This window comes from Pleuronectes platessa, chromosome 5 (genome assembly GCF_947347685.1).
Source record: "Pleuronectes platessa chromosome 5, fPlePla1.1, whole genome shotgun sequence".
In the NCBI taxonomy this organism is placed as follows: Eukaryota; Metazoa; Chordata; class Actinopteri; order Pleuronectiformes; family Pleuronectidae; genus Pleuronectes; species Pleuronectes platessa.
Genome location: NC_070630.1, coordinates 13218885 through 13241811, shown reverse-complemented (window position 1 = coordinate 13241811; position 22927 = coordinate 13218885). Strand labels below are relative to the sequence as shown.

Here is a 22927-nt window from a genome sequence, read left to right as displayed (position 1 = left end):
TACATCAGGAGTGGGTCCTCTCTGTGGAGGCCCCAATTTTTTGACAGTAGCCCAGGCTGGACAAACTAAACACATTTGGAGTTTTTATCACAACTGAAGGCTACCACGGTGGAAGTTGCCACTAGATGTCACTAAATTGTACACACTGACTTATACCTACCGACATACCTAACTTACCCTAAATATTAAGTGTAAAATAGATATTTAAAATTTACTGTGGGATTTTCCCAACGGCCGACGTTGTTGTTGTTGAACCTCAAAATCGTGCGAAAACTGCGTCATTAGAGTCCGGAAGCTTTTTTTTTCTCTTCCCGATGAGCACACTACATATAGTGCTTTATACAGCTATAGTTATTGAAGTAGGAAATAGTGAATGAGTGGGTGATTTCAGACACAAAGTGGATAGAGTGGATTGTGTTGCAGGGGGGCACCAGAGAATCATAGGCTAACAGATTTCTTTGCTGCGCCCCTGGTTTAGCAGGTACACACTGCCTTGCTTTTCCAGTTCTACTCGGTCTTGTATCATCTTACACTTTCATGCCACTTGTTAAAAAACACATCACTTTCCTTGTTGTTCAATCTGCACCGGGAACAACGGCCTGGTCCCCTTTCTACTAATTCAAGTGCGGAGCTCCTTTCCCGGGCAAAGCCCCTGAACCTGATTTGGAATCAGCCATGCAGAGTGTGAATGAGGCCGCTGAGGAAATGCATTGTCGGGGTTTCTTGGGTTCCGCCCCGCAACATGGATAACGACGTGTCGGCCAGTGAGAGCGGAGCGCTGTGGCGGAGGTTGTTTATGTGAGTGCTGGGTTAGGGTTCCGCCCACCGAGGTATCTGTGAGCGCAGGGCAGACAGGCAGAGAGTGTAAAATGGCGCACAGCTGTCGGTGGCGGTTCCCCGCTCGGCCCGGAGGGAGCAGCAACTCCGGTACCGGGAGGAGAGCGGGCCGAATCAGGGTTACTGCCTCTCTGCGGAGTGTCTCGGGAGGCCACCCCAACTCAGCAGGGCTCGGACCCGGGTTTGATGCTGCACTACAGGTCTCTTCGGTCATCGGGAGCAACCTGCAGAAATTTCGGGATGTTTTGGGGGAATCGAGCGACTCGAGCAGCGCGGAGGTAAGCACGGGACGGGTCGCGAGCAGAGCCGGCGGAGCGTCGGTGGGACCGCTGCGGGGTTCGGTCCCCCCGGAGAGCTGCTCCTCACAGACCAGGAGCTAACGGGTACTCTCTGACCATCTCTCCCTCCTCAGTGGGGCTGGGAGCAAACTTGTCATTGCCCAGGATGCAGTTAACTTTGAGTTGGTTGTTGTGGCCTTAAACTCCCCGGTAACGTGTCACCGTGTTAACTTCAGCCACCGGCGGGTTATCACGTTTAGGTTCTCAGAGGTTCTACCTGAGAGAAAGTTTCCTCCTCGGTGGAGTGAGTGGGGGGGGGGGGGACATGCTACATCCACAGAGTTGGGATGAGCAGCTGCTAGCATCAGTCTGCTAACAGAACCAAAACATTGTGGAGAAACCCTGGTGTTTTCCCGGCAATCGCAGCCCACAGCGCGGTTACCACACAGCACAGACAGCGGTACACCCACTGACTGTCTGTGCTGTGTGTAGCTAAGCCGTTGTAACTGGTTTACTAGTTAGCTCCTTGACATTAGCTTGACGCGAAGCCTTCATATTCATGTCACATTAACGCACAGCAAAAGTTATCGTCCCGTTTGAGCTTTAATGTGATTTCCCCACAGCAAAGCAGTGTTTGAATATGTCTGTTTATTATGAGGGAGGTTTGCTCGGAGAGTAGCATCCCGGGACCTTCACTGTAGCGTGTGATGTGTTTGAAAACAAGACATGTCAACTTGGGGGAGGCGAGAGTCTACAATTGTGGTTTGTAACTAGCTAACATGAACTTAGCGTCCGTCTGTAGCTCCTGTGTGAACGGGGTTGCTCGTTATTCACTTGGTTAGCTCATTACTATCTAATAATCGGTCCTCACAAGCTTCACAGCTCAGTATTTACAGCGTGAACTCGGGAGCTCGCTGTTTTCAGTGAGGTGTCCACCGTCCAGCGAGGCTCGGCTAACGTAGCTTGATGGGTTAGCTCGCAGGCTAGCTGTCTACACCTCACAGCCAAAACCACACCATTATCCCTGCCGACGTAAACGGCGTCAAAGTTGCAGGTTCGCCCGGGAGGCTGCGGTGCTCTCCTCCGGCCAAGCACACATCGGGTTAAAGCTTTGTAGCCGGAGTTGGCGGAGCTCGCACACAAAAGTAAATAATTTCCATGGCTGGGTTTAGGTGGTGTGCTAGGGCAGCTACCATGCTACGCATTACGCCACGCTAGCCACTGGGGCTATTGCTGATGCATAGGAAAATGGGAGGGGGACATGTTTTCCCCGTCTCCTCACAGCCACTACGTAGCTTGTACCAAAATAATATCGGGCTGATAATGCTCGGGGGTGACGTCTGGTGCACGGCCACACGTCCAGGATCGCTCCCCCCGAAGCTGGGGTGCTTGTCAGAGTATATCGACGGGCTTTGGTGTCTGGATTGGCTTGTTTCAGCAGAGAAATGAGACTTGGTCGTGACAGTGCGCATGGAGGGCTGGCTACAATAACAACGAGCCCCTTCTTGACGGACCGTGTGATGTGGGGGTGTGTTCGCCTTAGCGAACTGCCATCTTCCTTCTCCATGATGAGCAGCACGCGTTCAATGCAGTGGGAGCACGCTGTGTGGGGATGTTTACCAGCAGCTCCACTGCTCCCAGTCTCATTGGGTTGGAGTACAGGGGTGTTTACATACACGCTACTTTGGCGTTTAGCTAGGTTTTATGTTTTTTTTTTTATTCTGAACTTGAAAGATGCATGGATCTTGAATACATTTTGAATGCTGATATTGGGGAGATTGTAAAAAAATCATCATAGTGTTGCAGTTAGATTTAGCAGAATATTGGAAAAATATATCCGTATCATATATCACATTAACATCTTTTTTTCACAGTATTCTAGAGAAACATACGTTTGACAACACCATGAGTCCATGTGGCCGTTCAGAGTAGAGCAGTGTTTGGAGGAATAAGATGTTCCTGTAAAACCTAAATAGCATGAAGCATGATGACTCAATAGATTCTACAGTGCGATATATTTTAAATCAATGCTTTATAATGTTCTGAAGAAACACACGTTTTACTTGAAATGTAATTTTTGTGTTCAAATAGCTTTTTAAGCTTTTTGAGCTCTTCCCAACCCCTTTCTTTTATAGACGCAGGCTGGTCTATAAAATTACTTTGCAGGTTGAATCATATAAAGATCATATAAAGACCGTATTGTGGTCGTGACGTAGATTTGTGCTATAAATCACAGCTTAATGATACTGTAGAGGAACAGATGTAACGTCAACCTTTCAAGGGAGTGGTGTTACATGTAACAATACATTCCCTCTTCCCTGGCTCCAGTGAATGAGAAGATGGCAGTGTTTGGGCTTGTAGAGACAGGACTGGACCAATGAACCCCCCTTGGCACCTGAAGCCTGTGGAAGATGCGGACACAGCGTGGGGATTTAATAGAGAAGCAGTGTAGTGCCTGTCTGGCCAGGACGGGGCAGGATTGTTCAGTGTCACACCGCAGCCTGCTGAGCTTACAGGGCAACCCTGAACTGTGTGCCAGTCTGACACTTGGTCACCCTCCTTCCTCCATCCAAGCAGAAAAACCCAAATCTACTTCAGACACACACACACACAACGCCGTCTGAGAGGCAGAGCAACTTTTCTTCTGACAGCTGCCACTTTGGAATGGATCACTAAGCCTATTGGGGTGGCTCAAAGGGGTTCTTGTCGGCCGTTGCTGCCCTAATGAAGGCATGTGTTAGCTTTATGGGTGTAGGGAATTCATTTCCCTGATCCGGCCAAATTGTTGTTGCTTGTTTTGATGCTGAATTTAGTCCATGTTGACTTTTTTTGACTTTTTTTTGGCAACCTCACTGTCCAGCTAATCAGGCTTAGCATCATTTTCCCTTTTTGTCCTTGCTCCATTATATCATGCCTCCTGCTGCATCTATCCATCCCCCATATTATTATCAATGTTTAATCATTCATACAAAAGTGCAGCTGAATAGATGTATCAACCTAAATGTCTCTTTGCATCACTGATTTGAGAGAAATGGTGTGTTTGAGCGGAAGGGGTTTCAGTCCAGCAGGTGTTTGGCCTATTTAAATCGAAGACAACCCCCCCACCCGCTTACCCATCCCAGAGACAGCGTGTGGATTGGAGCAGGAAGCTTTGTGTCTGCTTTTATTCTAGCGCTCACAAAGTGCAGGCAGCTGAAAGAGCACAGGCAGGGATATCAAAGGGTGTGGGTCGACACCCCTCCTCCCAACGGGACAACGCTGGGAGGAGAATTAGTCACAGACCCTCCCATCCATGGCTTTATACTACTACAGCAGGCGGGCAAGGAGCTTTCACCTCTGCTTTAGGAGTTGCCTGACTGGGAGACAGGCGACAATTGTGTCGTCTTACTCTTTGTGTTGTGTTGTGTGTGTGTGTGTTTGTGGTAGGGGTGTCCCTCAGACTTTATGTCCCTTACTGCACTCAGAAGTGGGCATGCCTTCTTTGTCTTTATTTTGATTAGAACTTCAATTCAAGCAGCCTACTTGGGTGGGTAGGAGGGGGTGTGTGTCTACGGATGCCAGCAAGCCAGCCAGCGTGTGTGTGACTGTTCGTGTCACCCTACGTGCGAGGTGTAGGAAGAGGAGGCACCTTTCCCTGGAAAGTGTTTGTTTTGGTTTGTGTTACTGTCGAACAAATGTGAAAACAGTTGCACTTAGTGTGTGGACACTGGAAAAAACAAATGTCCTCCTTTTGCTTAGGAGCTGACAAGGGTTACAAAAGAGTCCCACCAAAGGGTAATTCATTCTGGTGGAGGAAACAAGATGTTTTAAGCAGTGACTCAGATTAGATTTTCAACATTCTTTCATATTACTCATGTTCGCTGCTTTGTATAATTAATAGCAGTAGTTGGCACAATTCTTGGAATTCGTCTTTGGCCTGTTTGAAGAGATAAGTCACCAGAGGGACATATAGAAGTATGAACTCATCTTCAATTTATATTCCAGGAAAGGATGATGCATAGTGTCTCTACAGTAAATGTAAGCTTCTTGGAATGTGTCAAGAAAATGTTTTTTTCCCCCTCAGAGTAGTAGGGAGGAATAACCTCATAAGAGCATCACATTGACTGACAGGGTCATGACCTGACAAATTAAACATTTATTTGACATCCTTCCCCTCAGTCTGATCCAAACTCCTACCACTCTTTTCCTCCTCATTATTCATTCAGATGATTTACTATCTTTAAATGGATAACGTCTGACTTAAAGCTTCTCAATTTGCCTGGTCCTTGTGATTATAATGCATTAGTAAGCAAGATTTGTTGGAAATCTTGATGATTTATAGATTTACATCTTATGTTAATATTGCATTTATTTAAATATGTGGGGGAGTAGTGTGTGGGGTAGTTAGGGAGATGAGATGAGACACTTGTTCTCGCACAAAAAAAGGACTCTGCTTCAACCCCTTTCTTCCCTTGTTAACTCCAAATCTTAACTGTATTTCTTTTGACTTCCAGAAAAAACTTAACTAGGTGTATTATAGTGCAAAACTAAGTTAACATAGGTAAGAAAGTATAATGGAAACTGAGTTTGCTGGTATTGATAAGCAGTAGAAAGTCTATCTGTTAACAGATTGTTGTTTAAACAAAAAGTCAGAACAAACTTTTACATTGAGCCTTTGTCCAACTATCCATCTACCAATGTACCCAACGCCATTTTTTTGCTATGAAATATTTCATGAATGTAAATATTATATTTGAAGGAGTGAGGTTGACTGGGGTCTGTACAAGTATTTTCTTAGGGAATTTGTTTTATTTTCCTAAAATGTCTGTTGGTTTTTCGATAGGGTCTGGCATATCTACTAAATCTGAGTGCTTACAGTGGAGCATCACAAATTGATGATCTTTGTTTACTAAGCTTCCACACTAATAATCATTAGCAACAATCACTAATAATCATCATTATCATTAGCAATGTAGCGTAGAAAACATTCAGCTGGTGCTAAGCATCGCGGTGTTCAAATACAAATGTGCTGGTAGCAGTTGTATCATCTGTAGTCAATTAACTAAATGGCAGCTCTAAATGAAACATGGCTGTTTGTGTGATCTCTGCAAGCCACTATCTTGTCAAATCAGAAACAGAATTCTTTTATTGGCCAAGTTTGTTTGCACATACAGGAAATTGCCTTGGTGTCGTTCGTTGGTGCACTGAACATAAAACAACAATATAAAAACAACAATAGATAGAATTGTGAGAGAAGAACCACTACTCTATGACCACAACCACTCTACAAGCATGGGTGAAATGTGTGTTTCTCTGCTTCCAATGAATTTAACAGAGTGAGACGTCTTAGCGGTTTGTATCACGTCACTGCTGACGACACTACACTACAAACTTTCATTCATCTCATCTTACATCACATTTTTTTAACCGTGTTCCTGAGTATTTGTATGAATAAGCTCATAAAAACAGTGTGTGCGGGAAGAACTAGTCTAAAGCTCTGTTTTTTCAATGTGTCAGGTACACTGAGAATTTTAATCAAAATGTAGGTGTCATAATGTGTAGTACAGAATTGTTATGTTCAGAATCGATAAAGGTTCGGTGTGTAGGATGTAGTGGCATCTAGTGGTGAGGTTGCATGTTGCAGATGAATACCCCTCACTTACTTTGTCAAGTTTTGGGCTACTGTAAGAAACAGCTCGTCCTACGTAGAGAGGATCCATTTCCAATGTAAAAGGGCCCATTCTAAGGTAAAGAAAACAACTTAGATACAATTCAATTTAGATGATTACACATGAGTTAAACATCACTAGGATTATGTTACATTCAATTTCCAGCAAATAGATCCCTTTCACCCACATTTTACACACTTAACCTTTAAAAGATTTGGATCTGGATCAGGCCAAAAACAAACTTGTGCAGGTCCCTTATCTGCTGCTGTTTGATTTCTGATAAACGCTGTCTTGATTGTCAGTAAAAGTCCCCTTTGCTTTTCAGTTTGATGAATTTACCTCAAACCAAATTTATGTTCTCCTCATAGCTGTCAGGGACAGTCCCCTGCACCTCTCGAGACTAATGATGCTGCTGCCTCAACGATTCAGATCAGTTTCCTTTTCTTTTATCTTTGGATTTCATATCCAGTCATTTATGTATTGATCATTTACATGAGATGTGACAGAGCAGCAGGAAGTGAAACTGCTCAGGATCTCGTGGTGAGAGCGACAGCCGGAGAAGAACTAGAACAGTTGTGTTCAAAAACTTCTTGTTCAATTTTTAAGCAGAAGAGATAAAAAATAAAAAGGGAAACTCAGATCTTTTCAGTAACTTTTGATCCCTTGCATGTTGCAAGGAACGTCAGTGCATTCACCTCACCTTGCTAGTCTACTAGTGTTTGTTTACTTCTTGATGGTACCTCCGTTTGCCTGCCCCACTATTGAGCTCATGGTGAGCCTTGTGTTTCACATGCTGCTGCTCAGTGATCTGTAGTCAGTGGGTGGGAAGCAAGTGAGCGAGCAGTGAGTGACTGAATATGTGTTAGGGAGCATGGCATGGAGCAAGGGGGAGGAAGGGGGTGCCTTGTCGTGTGGGAGGCCTGTTTAGATTGGGATTTGGCAAGCAGCTGCAGGAGCATGTTGCAACCCCAAACACTATTCATCCTCTGCTCCCGGGAGACTGCCGCGCTCCTTCTGTTGTTGATGGTACATGTGGTCAAAATGCTGCTTCCTTGTCTCTTTCTTCTCTCCTCCTCTCCCTCCTCCCACAGACCTCCTCCTTTCTTTGCTTTGCTTGCTTGCTTCGCCTGTGCTCCCCTCCCCCGCAAACCTCACTCCTGTGCCTCGCTTGTTTACATCTCACTGTGCAGTTCATGCGCAGGTTTTTCTCCTCTCTCTATATGTGTGAAATGTTTGTGTGGCTGACAGCATCGCGAGGTGCTTGTGCACATGTTTGAGTGTGCATGTGCAGCATGAACCTGCACAGTCCGCTCTGTTCACTCTCCCCTACTAGAGCGTGTTGTGATGTCATTGACTGCAACTCACACTATAGCAGCGAGTCAGAGGCGTGTGTTGGTACTCCGCCCCCCTCTGCTCCGCAACAACACCAACCAGGAGCAGAAGCTGTCTCAGAGAGGAGAGGATGCTGGTATTACTCTGAGGAAGGGATGTAAGAGGAAAAGGATGCTCAGCTGCACTATGAAGAGTGGAGGATGCTCAGCTTTATATTTCCTACCAGGATAAACAGCATTGTTGACTATCTGTTGTTGTTTATATAGTGATTTTGAACAAATAAAGGAAACCTTGGTAGCAAATTCTCGGCTGGTGCAAATCAGTTCTCATGTAATTGTGTGCGCACACTTGGTTAGCAGCTGCTCTACAAACTGGGCCAACAAGACCTCGACTGTATCCCTGCATGCTGCTATAAATAAACATGACGAAATGACATACTCACCTCGACTCTTAAACACACACACACACACACACTGATTGGAAGAAGTGTTGACACATACTTAATTCTCAAGATGTTAATCATCTTCTGCTAATTTCAGTTGGACTGAGAGCACGAGAGGATTATTTTTCAGTCTGGTTTTACAGTGTATTACATTTACTCACAATTTCTTGAACCACCACCATCAAAATTAAGCCATAGCTAAAACATGTCAATGTTAGTAATTCAGTGAGAGGAATAACATTCACTCAATTGCAAGGTGCGTTATATCTGCTTGCATTTGTTCCTGGAATATAGTCTGTTTTTGTTGTGCAAGAACATGCCACATCATGCATTATAGTCTGGTTGATCTGCCATGTCAGGTTCTAATATGCTTATTGATGCATCATCAGTCCCAGTGCCTTGTGCATAAATGAAGACTGGTTTATTATGTCATGGACCAAGAGATGAAAAAAGAGAAATAATTCCGCTATTAAGAAGTCGATGTCGTTGTCTCTTTAAGGCCCCCTCCCAATTAAGCTCAGTCTGCTCTGATTGGAGGGCTGTCGCACTCTGGAGTGACTGGTCGACCACTTCCAGCATATGCAGGAAAATGTTCACCTCCACTCTTCCTTTCACTGGCTTTGTTAAGGGCATACATTATGCATACTGGGGCCATCTGACATCATGATGCTATAGAAGTATTGGCTAGACTACTGATGTGTGTTTTCTTTGGAGGAGCCGACTTTACTGTGGACTTTGGGCTTTTTAATCTTTTACATACACAAAACTTTAAACCTCAATAGATGGTGAGGAAAAATGGAAAAAGCACAAGGTGTCTCTTTTAATTGTGATAAGCTCCATCAGAGATAATCTGAAATGCTTACTGCGTAAAGGATATATCACCGTAAGAAGGTAAAAACATGGACTTGCGCACCACAGGACTTCATCACACCACACATCTTTTGTGATGGAGCTGTATGATGAGCTTTTTAAACTCACAGGGCTGCTCGTACAGCTGTAGTTTTAAAGCGATAGTTCACCAAGAAATGAAAATACACTCATTATCTACTCACCTATCTACTCACCTATCTACTCGGGTGAATTGTTGAGTCCACAAAACACGTCTGGAGTTACAGGGGTAAACAGTGTTACAGAAGAATCCAATACAATTGAAGTCAATGGTGAATCCTTCCTCAGACATAATAAAACAACAGGAAAAAACATAACAATAACTCCATACTGCTCGTTTGGTGTCATCCAAGTGTCTGCAAACCCAGACATTCATGTTCGATTCGAATGCAATGTAATTTACATTTCATCCAGCCCTCCATCGGCATAGTGTGCGTAGATCATGAGTGAATTTTCCTTTTATGGTGAACTATCCCTTTAAGGCCTCTTTGTTTTGTCTGTGTCCTTGTCCGGGCTCTCTGTCTGACTGTACATATATGAGCAACCACCTTAGAATATAACATTTCCTTCGGGGAGCAGGAATGCTGCACGATGTGTTAGTCACCCAGTAAGATGTGGATGTTAACAATTCAATCTCAGTTGTGGTTTGAGACTTCTCTGGCTACAGACATGTCACCCTGAAAACCAATGAAGAAGAAAGCGCAGCATGAGCCAGCAAGCGAAAGTGATTGAGCATTTCATAGCCTCAAAGCTATATTTCTTATCTGAATACTACTTCTGAACTGATATTAGTGTTGAATATTTAGGCCAACTGACAATTATGTAGCATGATCGATGTACATTTGTCCAGCCATTGCTTCTATGCTTTGTTTTATCATTACATAAATTGTATGCCCACAAAGGATTTAATAGCTTTTCCCCTTTTCTTGTAGGAAGAAGCATTTGGAGGATTTGGGATTGTTGACGAGCAGAACAGAGTACAGTGTGCATCAACAACCTCTTCAGGTAAAGTAACTCCCTGCTGGCCTATCAGAGACCTTGCAGTTGTCTTGAGATGCCTCTTCCTGTACAGGTTGTCTATATCTGATGCTTCCATGCCACCTAAATGTCCCTTGTTTTCTATCTTTTATCAGAAGGCCCACCCATACAAGAAAAGAAGCCCAGAGGCCGACCACCACGGGCCCTGACAGCCCAGAAAGCTGCTACAAGTCAACCTTCCCCTTCTTCACTTCCCACCCCTACACAGACAAAACCTGAGGGTCCAGAAAGGCCAGCTGACAAGGTAAAAAGGCTGCCCGGAAGGCCACCTGGCACCGGTGAAAAGAGAAGAGGTCGACCCCCATCTTCAAGTAGCAAGAAAGCTTGGAGTACAGGCAGCCATGCAGCAGTGGTTGACAGTAGGCAGGCTGGGTCTGAGCTGGGCATGGACACAGAGGAGGACACGGACAGAAAGGGCGCCAAGAGGATGCCACTTGGCTCTACTCAGCCTCATGACAGTGAGGCAAGGCATCCCAAAGGGGGGAGGGGGGAATCCAAAGTTACCAACATGAAGAAGCTAAGAGCAACTAAACTTTCCCCTCTCAAGGCACGGCTAAAGACTTTGCCTGGTGTACCCCGACGCAGACGTGGTCGACCACCCTCTGCTGAACGGCTCAAAGCTGAGGCCGCAGCTGCTGCTGCTGCAGCACAGCTTTCTACCTCTATTGAAGGTGGGGAAGGGAAAAGCAAGGCCTTTAGGGCCAGAGGGGGGGACAGAGGTGCAGAACCATATACTCCCCAGCAGTTGATGCTGAGGAATGTAGATGGAGCTGAGGACCAGGACTCTTCCAATTCACCTGCTTCCCCATCTCCCTCCAAGCCAGGCAAGACGGTGGGCCTCAGAAAAAGCCCTCGCCACAGAAAACCTGTCAGAATTGTCCCCCCTTCTAAACGCACTGATGCAGCCATTGCTAAACAGCTGCTGCAGCGAGCTAAGAAAGGAGCACAGAAGCGAATGGAGAAAGAAGCTGTATCCACCGGGCGCAGTGGGACAGGAGTCATTGAAGCTGGCATCAGGAAGACACAACTGAAGAACATTAGACAGTTTATCATGCCTGTGGTCAGCACTGTTTCCCTTCGCATCATCAAAACCCCGAAGCGTTTCATTGAAGATGAAGGCGGCTTTGGAATGCCACCACCACATGTGAAGATGCTACGGTTAGAAAGCACCCCCTCATCTGTCTCTGCATCTGCCCCACTCACCTCCACCACCACAACCTCCTCCTCACTGTCTCCTGCCCTGGTCTCTACACCTGCTGTTACTAGCACTGGTACCTCCGCTCAAAATGACTCCCTCCCCCCTCCTCCACCTGCTGCCCCTATCCCCACGGTTCCATCAACTGCTGCCAGTCTGCTCAACAACGACAACACCAACAATGCCACCAATGGGCGATTTAGCAGTAGCGCTGCATCTTGTGGCTCGAGTGCTGTGTCGCAGCATTCCTCCCAGCTCTCCTCTGCAGAGTCTTCCAGATCCAGCAGCCCAAGCTTGGATGACTCATCATGTGACTCCCAGGCTTCTGAGGCCACACAGGCTTTGTCAGAGCCAGAGGATCATTCTCCGTCCTCGCAAGGAGAGAGGGAGAGCAACCTGTTGCACAGTTCACGGCCTCCTTCCCCTCCCTCTGAGCCAGAGCCGGAGCATGAGCATGTGTCGGCAGAGAGGAATCGACGAGGTCGGAGAGAACCAGCAGTTGGCCGGGGAGGTCACAGCCAGAGAGTGAGAGAGACTCTCACCACTGGGCCTAAAAAGCCGATCATCAGTCCACCAACTGGAGTGCTGATGTCCTCCTCGACACTTGCAAATTCCCAGCAAGCTTCATCCACAGCTTCCTCCTCTTCTTCACCTCCACCTCCCCCTCTCCTCACCCCTCCACAGCCTCTACAATCAGCTTCCTCCAACACAGCTGCTATCAGTGAACACCACTCGCAGTCCCCCTGGATGCCTCATTTTCTGTCCGGCCCGTCAGTGCTGTCCAGCTTGGCAGACAAACGTAGCCGCTCAATTTTGAGGGAGCCCACCTTCCGTTGGACGTCCCTGTCCCACCCTGAACACCAATACTTTTCCTCTGCTAAATATGCCAGGGAAGGCCTCATTCGTAAGCCTGTATTTGACAACTTCCGCCCTCCCCCTCTCACAGCTGAAGATGTTGGTCTTCGGCCCCAAAGTATTGGTGGAGCAGGGGGAGCTGCTACAGTGGCATTCCCTGCACCAGGCAGTGGAACAGGAACAGGAACTCGTCTATTTGCCCCTCTTCACAGCCATACCCACCACCAACATCCCTCCTCATCCCGCTTTGATGCACCACTCCAGAAACGCAGCCCATTGCTCCGCGCTCCACGCTTTACACCTAGTGAGGCCCACTCAAGGATATTTGAGTCTGTTACCCTGAAGTCATCCTCTGGGAGCCTCTCTGGCTCTCACTCCCAACACCAGTCATCTTCGGGCTCCAGCAGAACCTCGCGGCGCAGGAGACGACTTGTCACTGGAACGCTACGGGGTCGCCCGCGGTCTCCTTCTCATTCAATGACCAGACGCAGCAGCCAAATTGGAGGCCAGATATCTATGAGGAAAGGCTCTTCTGAGAGGTCTGTGCTGATGGGCTCTGTCAAAAGTAGTAACCCCAGCTCATTGCCAGGGGTCTCTCCAAGTCCACTAGCCACTAGTGCCTTAACTCCTGCTTCTTTCAGCACCTTCTCCACCGTATCCCTGAGTCTGGCCTCACAAGGGACACCTGAAAGCAGGAGGGGAGCTGCTGGAAACCAACCTCCTGTGTCAACTAAATCAGCCACATCTTCCCCACTTTTCCCTATCTTTCCTTCCAGTGCCCAGGACACAGGCCGAGGAGCTGGTAAAGGAGGTAAAGAAAAAAGTTCATCAGCTCCCCAGGAACCTGCTCCTAAGGAAAAAGAAAGGGATTCAGAGAAAATCCGAGAGAAGGAGAATAAGAAGGAAGGGAGGAAGGATGGGAGGGACTCAGAAGATGCTCTTATATCTCTTGCTCCAAAAAAGGTTCCAGGAAGAAAAAAATCAACCTCAGTTGACACGGTTTCTGACACTGCCTCCTCAGAGGTACGTGGGCCCCATTCCTCTGTTCCTGTGTCCATCGCCAAAGGACGCTTACCCAAAAAAGGTAGACCCTCTGAGAAAGGACCAGACACGGAGGATGCCGAAAAGGAGAAACAAAGTGCTCCTAACCAGCAGACTGCAAGCCCTCAAGGGCAGCCGGGCAGACAACAACTTCCTGTCTCCTCTCTTGGATCAGTGTTGGACCAAGCAGAGAAACAGCCTGTGAGTGACAAGCGGGTAGTTGGACTACTGAAGAAGGCCAAAGCACAGCTCGTTGACTTGAAGAAGATTAAGCTGAAGCCTGCGGACCAGACCAAGGTCCAGGTCAGTTTTCCTGTTCATCTGTTGCTTTCAATGTTACTGTGTCTCACATAAATTCTTCTCCGTTTCTCTCATTCACATTATATAGCCACAAACAAGTGGCTCTGACATGCTGCTATGAATATTTGTTAAAAATAGAATGTGTTTGTACTCAAACTGAAACTTGATAATAGGAAAGTCCCACAGAGGGTGTTACATAAGGGGAATTCTGTTTGCTTCATACATTATGCAGAACGCTGCACTGGCATTTCTTTTGAAAGTATTGTCTCCTGAACAGAATATAGTCATCTGTTCTTCTACTGTTAATCTAAAGATGAAATGATTATAAGCAGTCACTGCACATTTTCAACTGTTCCAGCTGAACTCAAACCAACCCTACTCCCCTGTCACCACATCATCTTTATTATTGCACATTGTTCATAGGTGAGAGTTCCGTTTGCTGAAGTGAAGCATTGACAACCAATAAAATCTCAAATCCTAAGGACATAAGCAACATCTTAAATGTCAGTCTTCTGTATTGAACATGTACACATGTCTGTGTATTCGCTTCCTATGTTGAAGCTCCTCAAACATTTGTTTCACTCTTTTGTGGTGATGTGTGATTGTGAGCAGGGTCAGGAGAGTGACTCATCAGAGACCTCAGTCCGTGGTCCACGCATCAAACATGTATGTCGTCGTGCAGCTGTGGCTCTTGGCCGTAATCGGGCAGTGTTCCCTGATGATATGCCCACACTTAGTGCCTTGCCCTGGGAGGAGAGAGAGAAGATCCTATCTTCCATGGGGAATGATGGTAAGGCACTCACTTTTTTTGTCATCACTTTGTGGTTTGTAAGTTACTAATCTGGGCTCAACTGTTCAAGTTAATGTCTCTATTTTGAATAGGGGCTTAATAATACAAATAATGATTAAAATAATATAATTATAATTTCTATAATATAAAACTAGATGTTGCTTTGGAGTATTGTTCACACAGCTGAATGATACCAATAACAGCCCTGGTTTGTATTGGCTTAATGTAGATTTTTTTTTAATTCTGAACTATATTTAGAAAATAAAGTGTTCCAATTTTAATGTATAGGTATCATTATTTTTTAAAAGCACCCTAGTTTACATTTAATAAATTGCATGTATGATGTTTCTCTCTTTACAGACAAGTCATCAGTAGCAGGTTCTGAAGAGGCAGAGCCTCAATCCCCTCCCCTAAAGCCAAGAGAAACACGTCAAAAGTCCATTCAAGAAGCTCCTCCTAAGAAGGGACGTCGGTCACGACGCTGTGGCCAATGCTCAGGCTGCCAGGTTCCAGAGGATTGTGGTATCTGTACAAACTGTCTTGACAAGCCTAAGTTTGGAGGACGAAACATTAAAAAGCAATGCTGCAAGTAAGTAGATCAGCCCTTTGTTGGGCAAGATTATTATCAATCTCAAGAGAGCATTGAAGATCATTTTATTCCAATTTAGATTTTTAATTAGATCGTTAAGAAATACTGTGTTGAACTTTGTAAATTTCACTATCTACAGGATGAGGAAGTGTCAGAATTTGCAGTGGATGCCCTCAAAGATGGGTCTTCAGAAGCCAGGCAAAAGCAAGAAGGACAAGAAAAAGTACCGGTTGTCTGAGAGGAGAGAGGGTCTCAACCCGGGTAAAGGACTGAACTCAGAGTCTGCCCCTAAGTCGTCTCCCGCACCACCAAAGGAAGAGCCCCCTCGCAGAAAGAGTGAAACTCCTCCTCTAAAGCTGGGAGAGGAGAAGTTAAGGCAGCAACCATCCTCAAAGCAATCATCTCCCGCCCTCACATCTTCCCCTGCCCCTGCTGATTCACCTCAGACCCCCAGCACAGCCCAAGCTCCATCTCCAGCCCCGTCATCAGAGCCAAAACAGCTCTCCGTCACGGCCAGTGTCACCAGTAAGAAGGGACACAAACCACATCTGCCTATACCAGGATCCTTCTCCTCGTCATCCTCCTCTTCCTTGTCGTCTTCTTCGTCATCGTCATCATCCTCTTCCTCCTCGTCATCTTCAGCCCAGAATTCCCCCTCTCAGTCTACGCAGTCTCATCAAGCATCCCAGCAACGTGCTCTTACGAGTCAGGCGCCTCCAAAAAAAGAGGCTTCACCCAAGATTCCTCTGAACGAGTCCAAGAAGAAGCCCCAGCAGCAATCATTGCAACAGCAGAGCTCCGGTACAAATATTTCAGATACAGGTAAAAAAAAAAAAGAAAAAACTGTTTGCATTGTATTCCCTTAAAAAAAAGTTATGATAGAGATATATAAGTCACACCCATCACAATATGAATGTTATGTCCTGTCTCTTTTTAATAGTCGAATCAAAACCGTTGAAGAAGCCAACTTCTCGCACTGTCCCTCCATCTCCCAAACAGAGACCAAAAGATAAGGTAAGAAGAGGTCACTTTTTTTATTCTAAAAACGGTGGTACTTTACATCGGCCACATATAATTCACAATGTTAACCCTATGTCTCCCTTCTCCTGTGCGATAATCACCTGAAGCCGCTGACAACTAAACCCCCCGGCAGCAGTACTTTAAACTGGCTGAGCACTCCCTCGACTAGGGGCCAGACGAAGTCCAGAGCGCCCTGCGACGGAGTGCATCGTATCAGAGTGGATTTCAAGAAGGACCATGATGTGGAGAAGGTTTGGGAGGCAGGTGGCCTCAGCCTGCTCACCTCCGTGCCAGTCACACCCAGGGTGCTCTGCTTCTTATGTGCAAGCAGCGGGAATGTTGAGGTAAATAAATGGTTTTGTTTTTGTTGTTAAAACTTTTCTTATTCATTTTTCTGCATAATAACAAAACTTTCTAACAATCTCTTCTGTTTCCCTTGCTTCCTTCCCCTGTCTGCTGTTTCTCTCTCTGTCTCTTTATCGTTAGTTTGTCTTCTGTCAGGTATGCTGTGAACCGTTCCATCCCTTTTGCCTGGGGGAATCCGAGCGCCCTCTTAAGGAGCAGATTGAGAACTGGTGCTGTCGACGATGTCGATTCTGCCAGGTCTGTGGGCGCCAGCACCAGAAAACTAAAGTAAGCCATTCAGTTCAGTTAATTTCAAAGCTGCTCATAAAAGAAACTTAGTTTAGAGTGACAGAGTGTAAAGGCTGAAGAATCTTCCTGAGAAAGAAGCTTGCCAGCAGACAGCACTTAATCAGCTTCTTAAATTCCTTCCATGATTTTATTATTTAACTCATGGTCTTAGTCTAGCATGGTTGTTATGTTAGAAATATATGTATACATATTTGGTCTACACAACTCAATCATGTGCCTGTTGGATTGTTTTGTCCAGTGGCTACATGTCAGGGAGCTTGTATGAATTTGTTGGTTATTGGTCTGTCTGTGGCATGAGGAAATTGATTTATTGCATTGAGCCAAATCTCTGCCTTAAGAGCATTTAGACATGTATTTCTTTGATTGGCTTTAATCTGTGACCAAATTACCAGCAGCAGATCTCTGTCACTTTCTGACCTCACATCTCACAGTGCGGCTGAAAAGTCTGAAATCTCAACTCCTGGTGATACTGGAGGCTGCTGGCTTCACAGATTGTCTGTGCTACATAATCATAAAACCTATATATTGTATCAAGCATCCAGCAGTGTTTGATTACCAGATAAATATGAAGTGTTGTCATGATAAGGTCTTTAAATGTTCAGTGTGTAGAATTTAGTGGAGAAGTTGCATGTTCCAGCTGAATACCTCTCAGCCCACCCTCCCCTCCCAAACATGAAAGAGAACCTGTGGTAGCCTTCAGTTGTCATAAAAACTCAACAGATGTTTAATTTGTCCAGTTTGGGCTACTGTAAAATAATGGCGGCCTAAAAGTATTTAAATATAAAGGGCCCATTCTAGGGTGAAGAAAATAACAATTAGTACAATTTAGATGAAACACACTAGTGAAAACATCACTGTGATGATTTTATATTCAATTTCTGCCAATACATCCCTTTCACCTAAATCTTACACACTGGACGTTTTAACCTTGCCAATGTATTATTTTTTGCAATATTAATTAGCACAATAGCCCGTAGTTTGGAAAAGAAAATATGTGCTGCAGCACATTAACTGTATGTTGTAAAGCCGTGACGAGGGCTAACTGTGTTGACCCAAACCCACAGGAAAAACTTGACTCTAGTTGCCACTTAAGTGGCTGTCTATAAACTCTGCCACGCTCCGCTCTGTACTGCTCAAACTGTAGCTGCACTGTAATGCCTTTTAATTATGATGTTCATCCATCCATGAAGCCCACAATGAATGTGCCACTCAGTTACCTCCATTACACTGTAGTTAAATGTATGCATGACATCTTACATACAAGGTGAATGAAACCATTACATGTTGAAACCAGGTCACATACTTGTTGCCAATTATTGTGAACAGATCTGTGTTGTTTGTTGATAATGGACAATTTAATGCGGCCACTTTTCATTTATAAATAATATCACCTCACTTTCTGTCACTGTAGCAGCAGCTGCTAGAGTGTGATAAGTGCCGCAACAGTTATCACCCGGAGTGCCTGGGTCCCAACCATCCAACCAGACCCACCAAGAAGAAGAGAGTCTGGGTATGCGCGCACACACACACACACACACGCACACGCACACGCACACACACACACACATCTCCTCCTTTAGACACCCTCTACGCTTTCACCTGTGTGCAACTAACAGAGTTTGCACCACTGACAAACGTTAGTCAAACTTAAGCATCATGCTCACACATTTTTCTCTTAACCCCTCCACACATTTTTCCAGCTTCTCACCACTGCGCGACTCACATTCATGGGAGCCTCTCACAGGCCGTGTCTATGAAAACATTTTACTCCTCTCACAGTGTCACTTTCACACCATCCCCGCTCTTTAAACAACTGCCCGCACGTTTTTGTCATGTAGTCAGCGCCTTGCTTGTGTGCTCTTTCTTTCCAGGTTTGCACCAAGTGTGTGTGCTGTAAGAGTTGTGGAGCCACTAAACCTGGGAAGTCCTGGGATGCCCAATGGTCACATGACTTCTCCATGTGTCATGACTGTGCCAAACTATTTGCTAAAGGTGAGCATAATTACACCTCAGATTAGTTTTCTGGGTTAGAAGGAGAATTATTTCATCTGTTCTGTATTTTGAAGCGACATCACTAAAAGGACATTTAAATCTTAGCCAAGTTGTTTAATCAGAATGTAACAACACCGTCTTATCTCTCAGGGAACTTCTGCCCACTCTGTGATAAGTGCTATGACGACGATGACTATGACAGCAAGATGATGGAGTGTGGTCGTTGTAACCATTGGGTTCATGCCAAGTGTGAAAACCTGACAGGTTAGTAGGCCCAACACAGGCCAGGTAGAGACGTGTATTAAAACACAAGTTTACTCTCTTTTACTCACAAGTGGAGCTCTGTATTTAATATTCCGCTGCACTTGTTCTTTATTGGTCTTGTCAGCTGTCAGTGTCTGTGCAAATGACTGACAGGCTGCTCTGGGAGCGCTGTCATGCTAGTGAGATGCTGAAAGACGATAAACTTAATAACACACAATAATGACCTGTCATCTCCCACTGTCCCCCAGATGAAATGTATGAGGTAATGTCAAAGCTGCCAGAGAGTGTTGCCTACACTTGTACCAAATGTACTGAGCGCCATCCGGCCGAGTGGAGGACGGCGCTAGAGAGGGAGCTTCAGGGCTGCATTCGTCACGTCCTCACCGCACTCCTCAACTCTCGTACATCCACACACCTGCTGCGCTACAGACAGGTCAGAGATACACACTGTTGCTTCGTCCTCTGTGATTTCAGAACAACCCTTTAATGTTTTTGTTTTTTTAAATATAGCATAATTTAGATTCACACACATAGCCCATTAGAACACCTCAATGAGCAATTGCCGCTTAATGAACAGAATAGTGATATTCAGTGTGTAACCCTTTGGCTTTGGGGCAGGCGGTGAAGCCTCCGGAGCTGAACCCAGAGACAGAGGAGAGTCTTCCGTCCCGTCGATCCCCCGAGGGCCCAGATCCTCCAGTTCTGACTGAAGTCACCTCCACACCTTCCCGTGACTCCCCTCCAGACCTGGACAATGTTGAGAAAAAGATGGATCAAGGCCGCTACAATTCAGTGGTATGTTATGTTTTCAGTCTTTTGTCTGGAAAAGTGAGGTCTTATTCATCTTGCAGAACCGTTTGTATCTATTACAGTCATAACTCTGAATCTAAGACAACAGTTACAGTTGTAGATTTAACTATTGGTCTCTTCTGAATCTGTTGTCAGGGAGATGAATAGTTTTGTTAATGACTTTTCGAGTGTCCGTCGCCACTTCACTGTTTTAACAATTACTCTCCATATGTGTGTCCGTTCTCCATTTCTCTCCCAGCTGGAGTTTAGTGACGACGTCGTGCGAATCATTCAAACAGCCATCAATGGTGACGGTGGCCAGCCGGAGAGCAGGAAAGCAAACAGCATGGTCAAGTCTTTCTTTATTCGGGTAAGAACTTCTCATTAATTATCTAGACTGTGGCGGCCCGCCATATTCTAAATTGTCCCGTCACACTTTAGTAATGTACCAATTTTTTTTTTTTTACACTTATCATAATAACATATGAGATCCCTAACTTGGGGATATATGCAACGAATGCAGAGCTATTTGCCGTGTGCTCGCTGTCGCACTTCTGCATGTGTGCACTACCACATGCTTTTGTAACATCAATCAGGTTCCTCCACTATTTAGTCTGTGTACCTGTCAATGTCAATGTCATTTCTATAGATTGAATCTGTCCCCTCAGCACCAATGGAAACACAACATTGCAGAGCAGATCACATGCTCTCACTCAGGCTCTTTGTTTGTATGAAGTTATATGATGCAATATTTCTTTTTTTAAACACACAGGCTTACAAAAACATTCACCAACACATCTTGTGTTTTACAAAAATAACTTTATATCCTATGATTGGTGTACTCATGCAGCATGAATGGGTTAAGTATCTTAGTCAAGGTCTGGCAGTATCAAGCTAGGGCCCTTCTGTTGAGCTAAAGTATGACTAACTACAATTCTTGCCCCTAATTATGGTCTGTGCGAATGCTTTAGTGTGCAAACTTCATTGCATGTTTTCTCTTTCAGCAAATGGACCGGATCTTCCCATGGTTCAAAGCGAAAGAGTCCAGGGTCTGGGAAAGGCAAAAAGTCTCTGCCAAGTGAGTGTCTATCACACCATAGTCAATGCAAGGGTTTGTGTTCAGTGGTCAGTGTCCAACTCTTCTGACTAACTCATTAGAGTTATGTAAGCCATCATTTATATTACCAGTTGCTTCTCAATGACTTTTACAGACTTATGATGTCATTATTCAAAAATGTTTTTCTACATTAAGACAAGTTATGCACTTACTGGTTGGTTTAACAAGTTTGTTTCATATTGAACGATTTGATATCCACGCAGTCAGGAAACAGTACTGACTGAGAGCTCAAACTAACATGAAGAGTCTGAAAGTCAATACTTAAAGATGCCTCCCAGGATGCATTGCTCTCAAATTTGGGAAGTGTGTGATCTCCTGTTATTTTATAAACTTTAGCTGGGAGTTATGTTGGTAATTACACAGAAGACGTTTTGTTGTACTTTTGTAACATGATCGCGTTCCGAGACCCATGAAAGAAGAAGAACTGCAGTTTTCAGGAACTGTTGGTCTGTTATTATTGAAATGAAAAGTAAGATGTGGTTTCTCTGGGAGAATTTGCAGCATCATCATCAGGGTAAAGGATGGAACCAGAAAGCATTGAATTAATATTTCTAAAATGTGTGCGCTGACTTTACCAAAAACCCCTGAAGAAACATGAGCCAAGTAGAAAGATAAGGATTTTGTAAGAGTGGAAATCTGCAAAGTTGTGTTCTGGTCAGTCATACTTAAGTCAGGACAGTGACTGTGATTAAAGGTCACGATTCAAAGCTGCAGTAATGAAACTAATTACACAGTCTATTTGATTAATGAACCCACTGGACAGTTTAGTGGTGAATGTGAGTGAGTGATGACTGAAGGCTAATTGATGTGATTATTATCAGTATCTGGTGGAAAGATGTAGTCGGTATCTCTTTTAGTCTGCACTGACTAGAGAGTAATGGATCAATTAAATCAACTCTCCACAGCTGCAGTTAAATATATTATATATTGATTGGTGCCTTTTATATCAATGATTCATAATAAAATGGTCATTATGAATAATTGATGCTGTTCACAAAGATGTCAGGTTTATCTAGATTATTAGAAAGAATAGGTCATAGCCGTTATATGAGAGCAGGAACCTTTCACAAAGGATATGAATAGTGTGTTTTACTGTTCAGCCTATTGAAATTAAGCACTTCACACTCTTTCACACTCATTAATTCCTTAACTCTTAAATCGAGCTATCACCACTCCTCGGCCGTTTATCCTGCCTCAACTCAAGGCGTTGTGGGAGGCAAACCCTACGAGTGTCAAATTTCATTTGAAGGCTCTCTGATACATACTTGTGGTCTAATTGTGGTTTACTTGTCAGTTTGCGCCGTCGTGTTATGTATCAGTGCCTCGGTCCAGGAAACCAGTGATCCACCCAGTGGATCCTGTGGCCATCCATTGGATGGATGCCTGTTTTAAAGCCTCTGCTGGTTTTTAAAGTATCAGACCTAAAGGAAGGGTTCACCCAAAAATGAAAATTCACTCATTTTCTACTCACCAATATGCCGATGTAGGGATGGGTGAAGTGGTTAAGTCCAAAACACTTGGCAACCACCTCTTCATACGTACAAAAACAACAGAAATGTTGATGCATAAAATATTTTTGCATCATCATAGGCTGATTGTTTAGAGTATATATTAGTAATGTATGTAAGGACATGAGTTAAGTCGAGTAAATCTATTCAAGAGGGAAATCTATCATTGCACAGACTAACAATAAAACAATTAATGCCTCAATAACTAACTTCCCTAATCCTAAATAACATTTTTGAAGGTATATGGGGGGGGGGGGGGGGGGTTAGGAAGTTAACAAAAGCATGCAAATCCTAACTTGTTAAACATTAGATGCTGGACAGAAGTGACGAAAACCAGAAGTCTGGAAATG

General features: G+C 44.8%; 1 protein-coding gene across 2 annotated transcripts in view; it reads left to right on the top strand.

Annotated features, from left to right (window-relative positions):
* The first annotated feature begins 853 nt into the window (after window positions 1-853).
* The window catches only part of kmt2a (lysine (K)-specific methyltransferase 2A), a 36878-nt gene continuing 14804 nt past the window's right edge, over window positions 854-22927 (top strand). Inside the window, exons 1-16 of one of the 2 annotated variants that reach the window (XM_053423396.1) lie at window positions 854-1115; window positions 10358-10430; window positions 10559-13857; window positions 14467-14644; window positions 15005-15233; window positions 15373-16055; window positions 16174-16247; window positions 16361-16597; window positions 16740-16886; window positions 18319-18417; window positions 18779-18899; window positions 19050-19163; window positions 19412-19596; window positions 19782-19958; window positions 20212-20322; window positions 20957-21030. In XM_053423396.1, the coding sequence (XP_053279371.1) occupies window positions 870-1115; window positions 10358-10430; window positions 10559-13857; window positions 14467-14644; window positions 15005-15233; window positions 15373-16055; window positions 16174-16247; window positions 16361-16597; window positions 16740-16886; window positions 18319-18417; window positions 18779-18899; window positions 19050-19163; window positions 19412-19596; window positions 19782-19958; window positions 20212-20322; window positions 20957-21030 (6047 nt within the window). In that variant the 5' untranslated portion in view covers window positions 854-869. The remainder of the gene's footprint in view (window positions 1116-10357; window positions 10431-10558; window positions 13858-14466; window positions 14645-15004; window positions 15234-15372; window positions 16056-16173; window positions 16248-16360; window positions 16598-16739; window positions 16887-18318; window positions 18418-18778; window positions 18900-19049; window positions 19164-19411; window positions 19597-19781; window positions 19959-20211; window positions 20323-20956; window positions 21031-22927) is intronic. The other variant, XM_053423395.1, reaches the window with a different exon arrangement.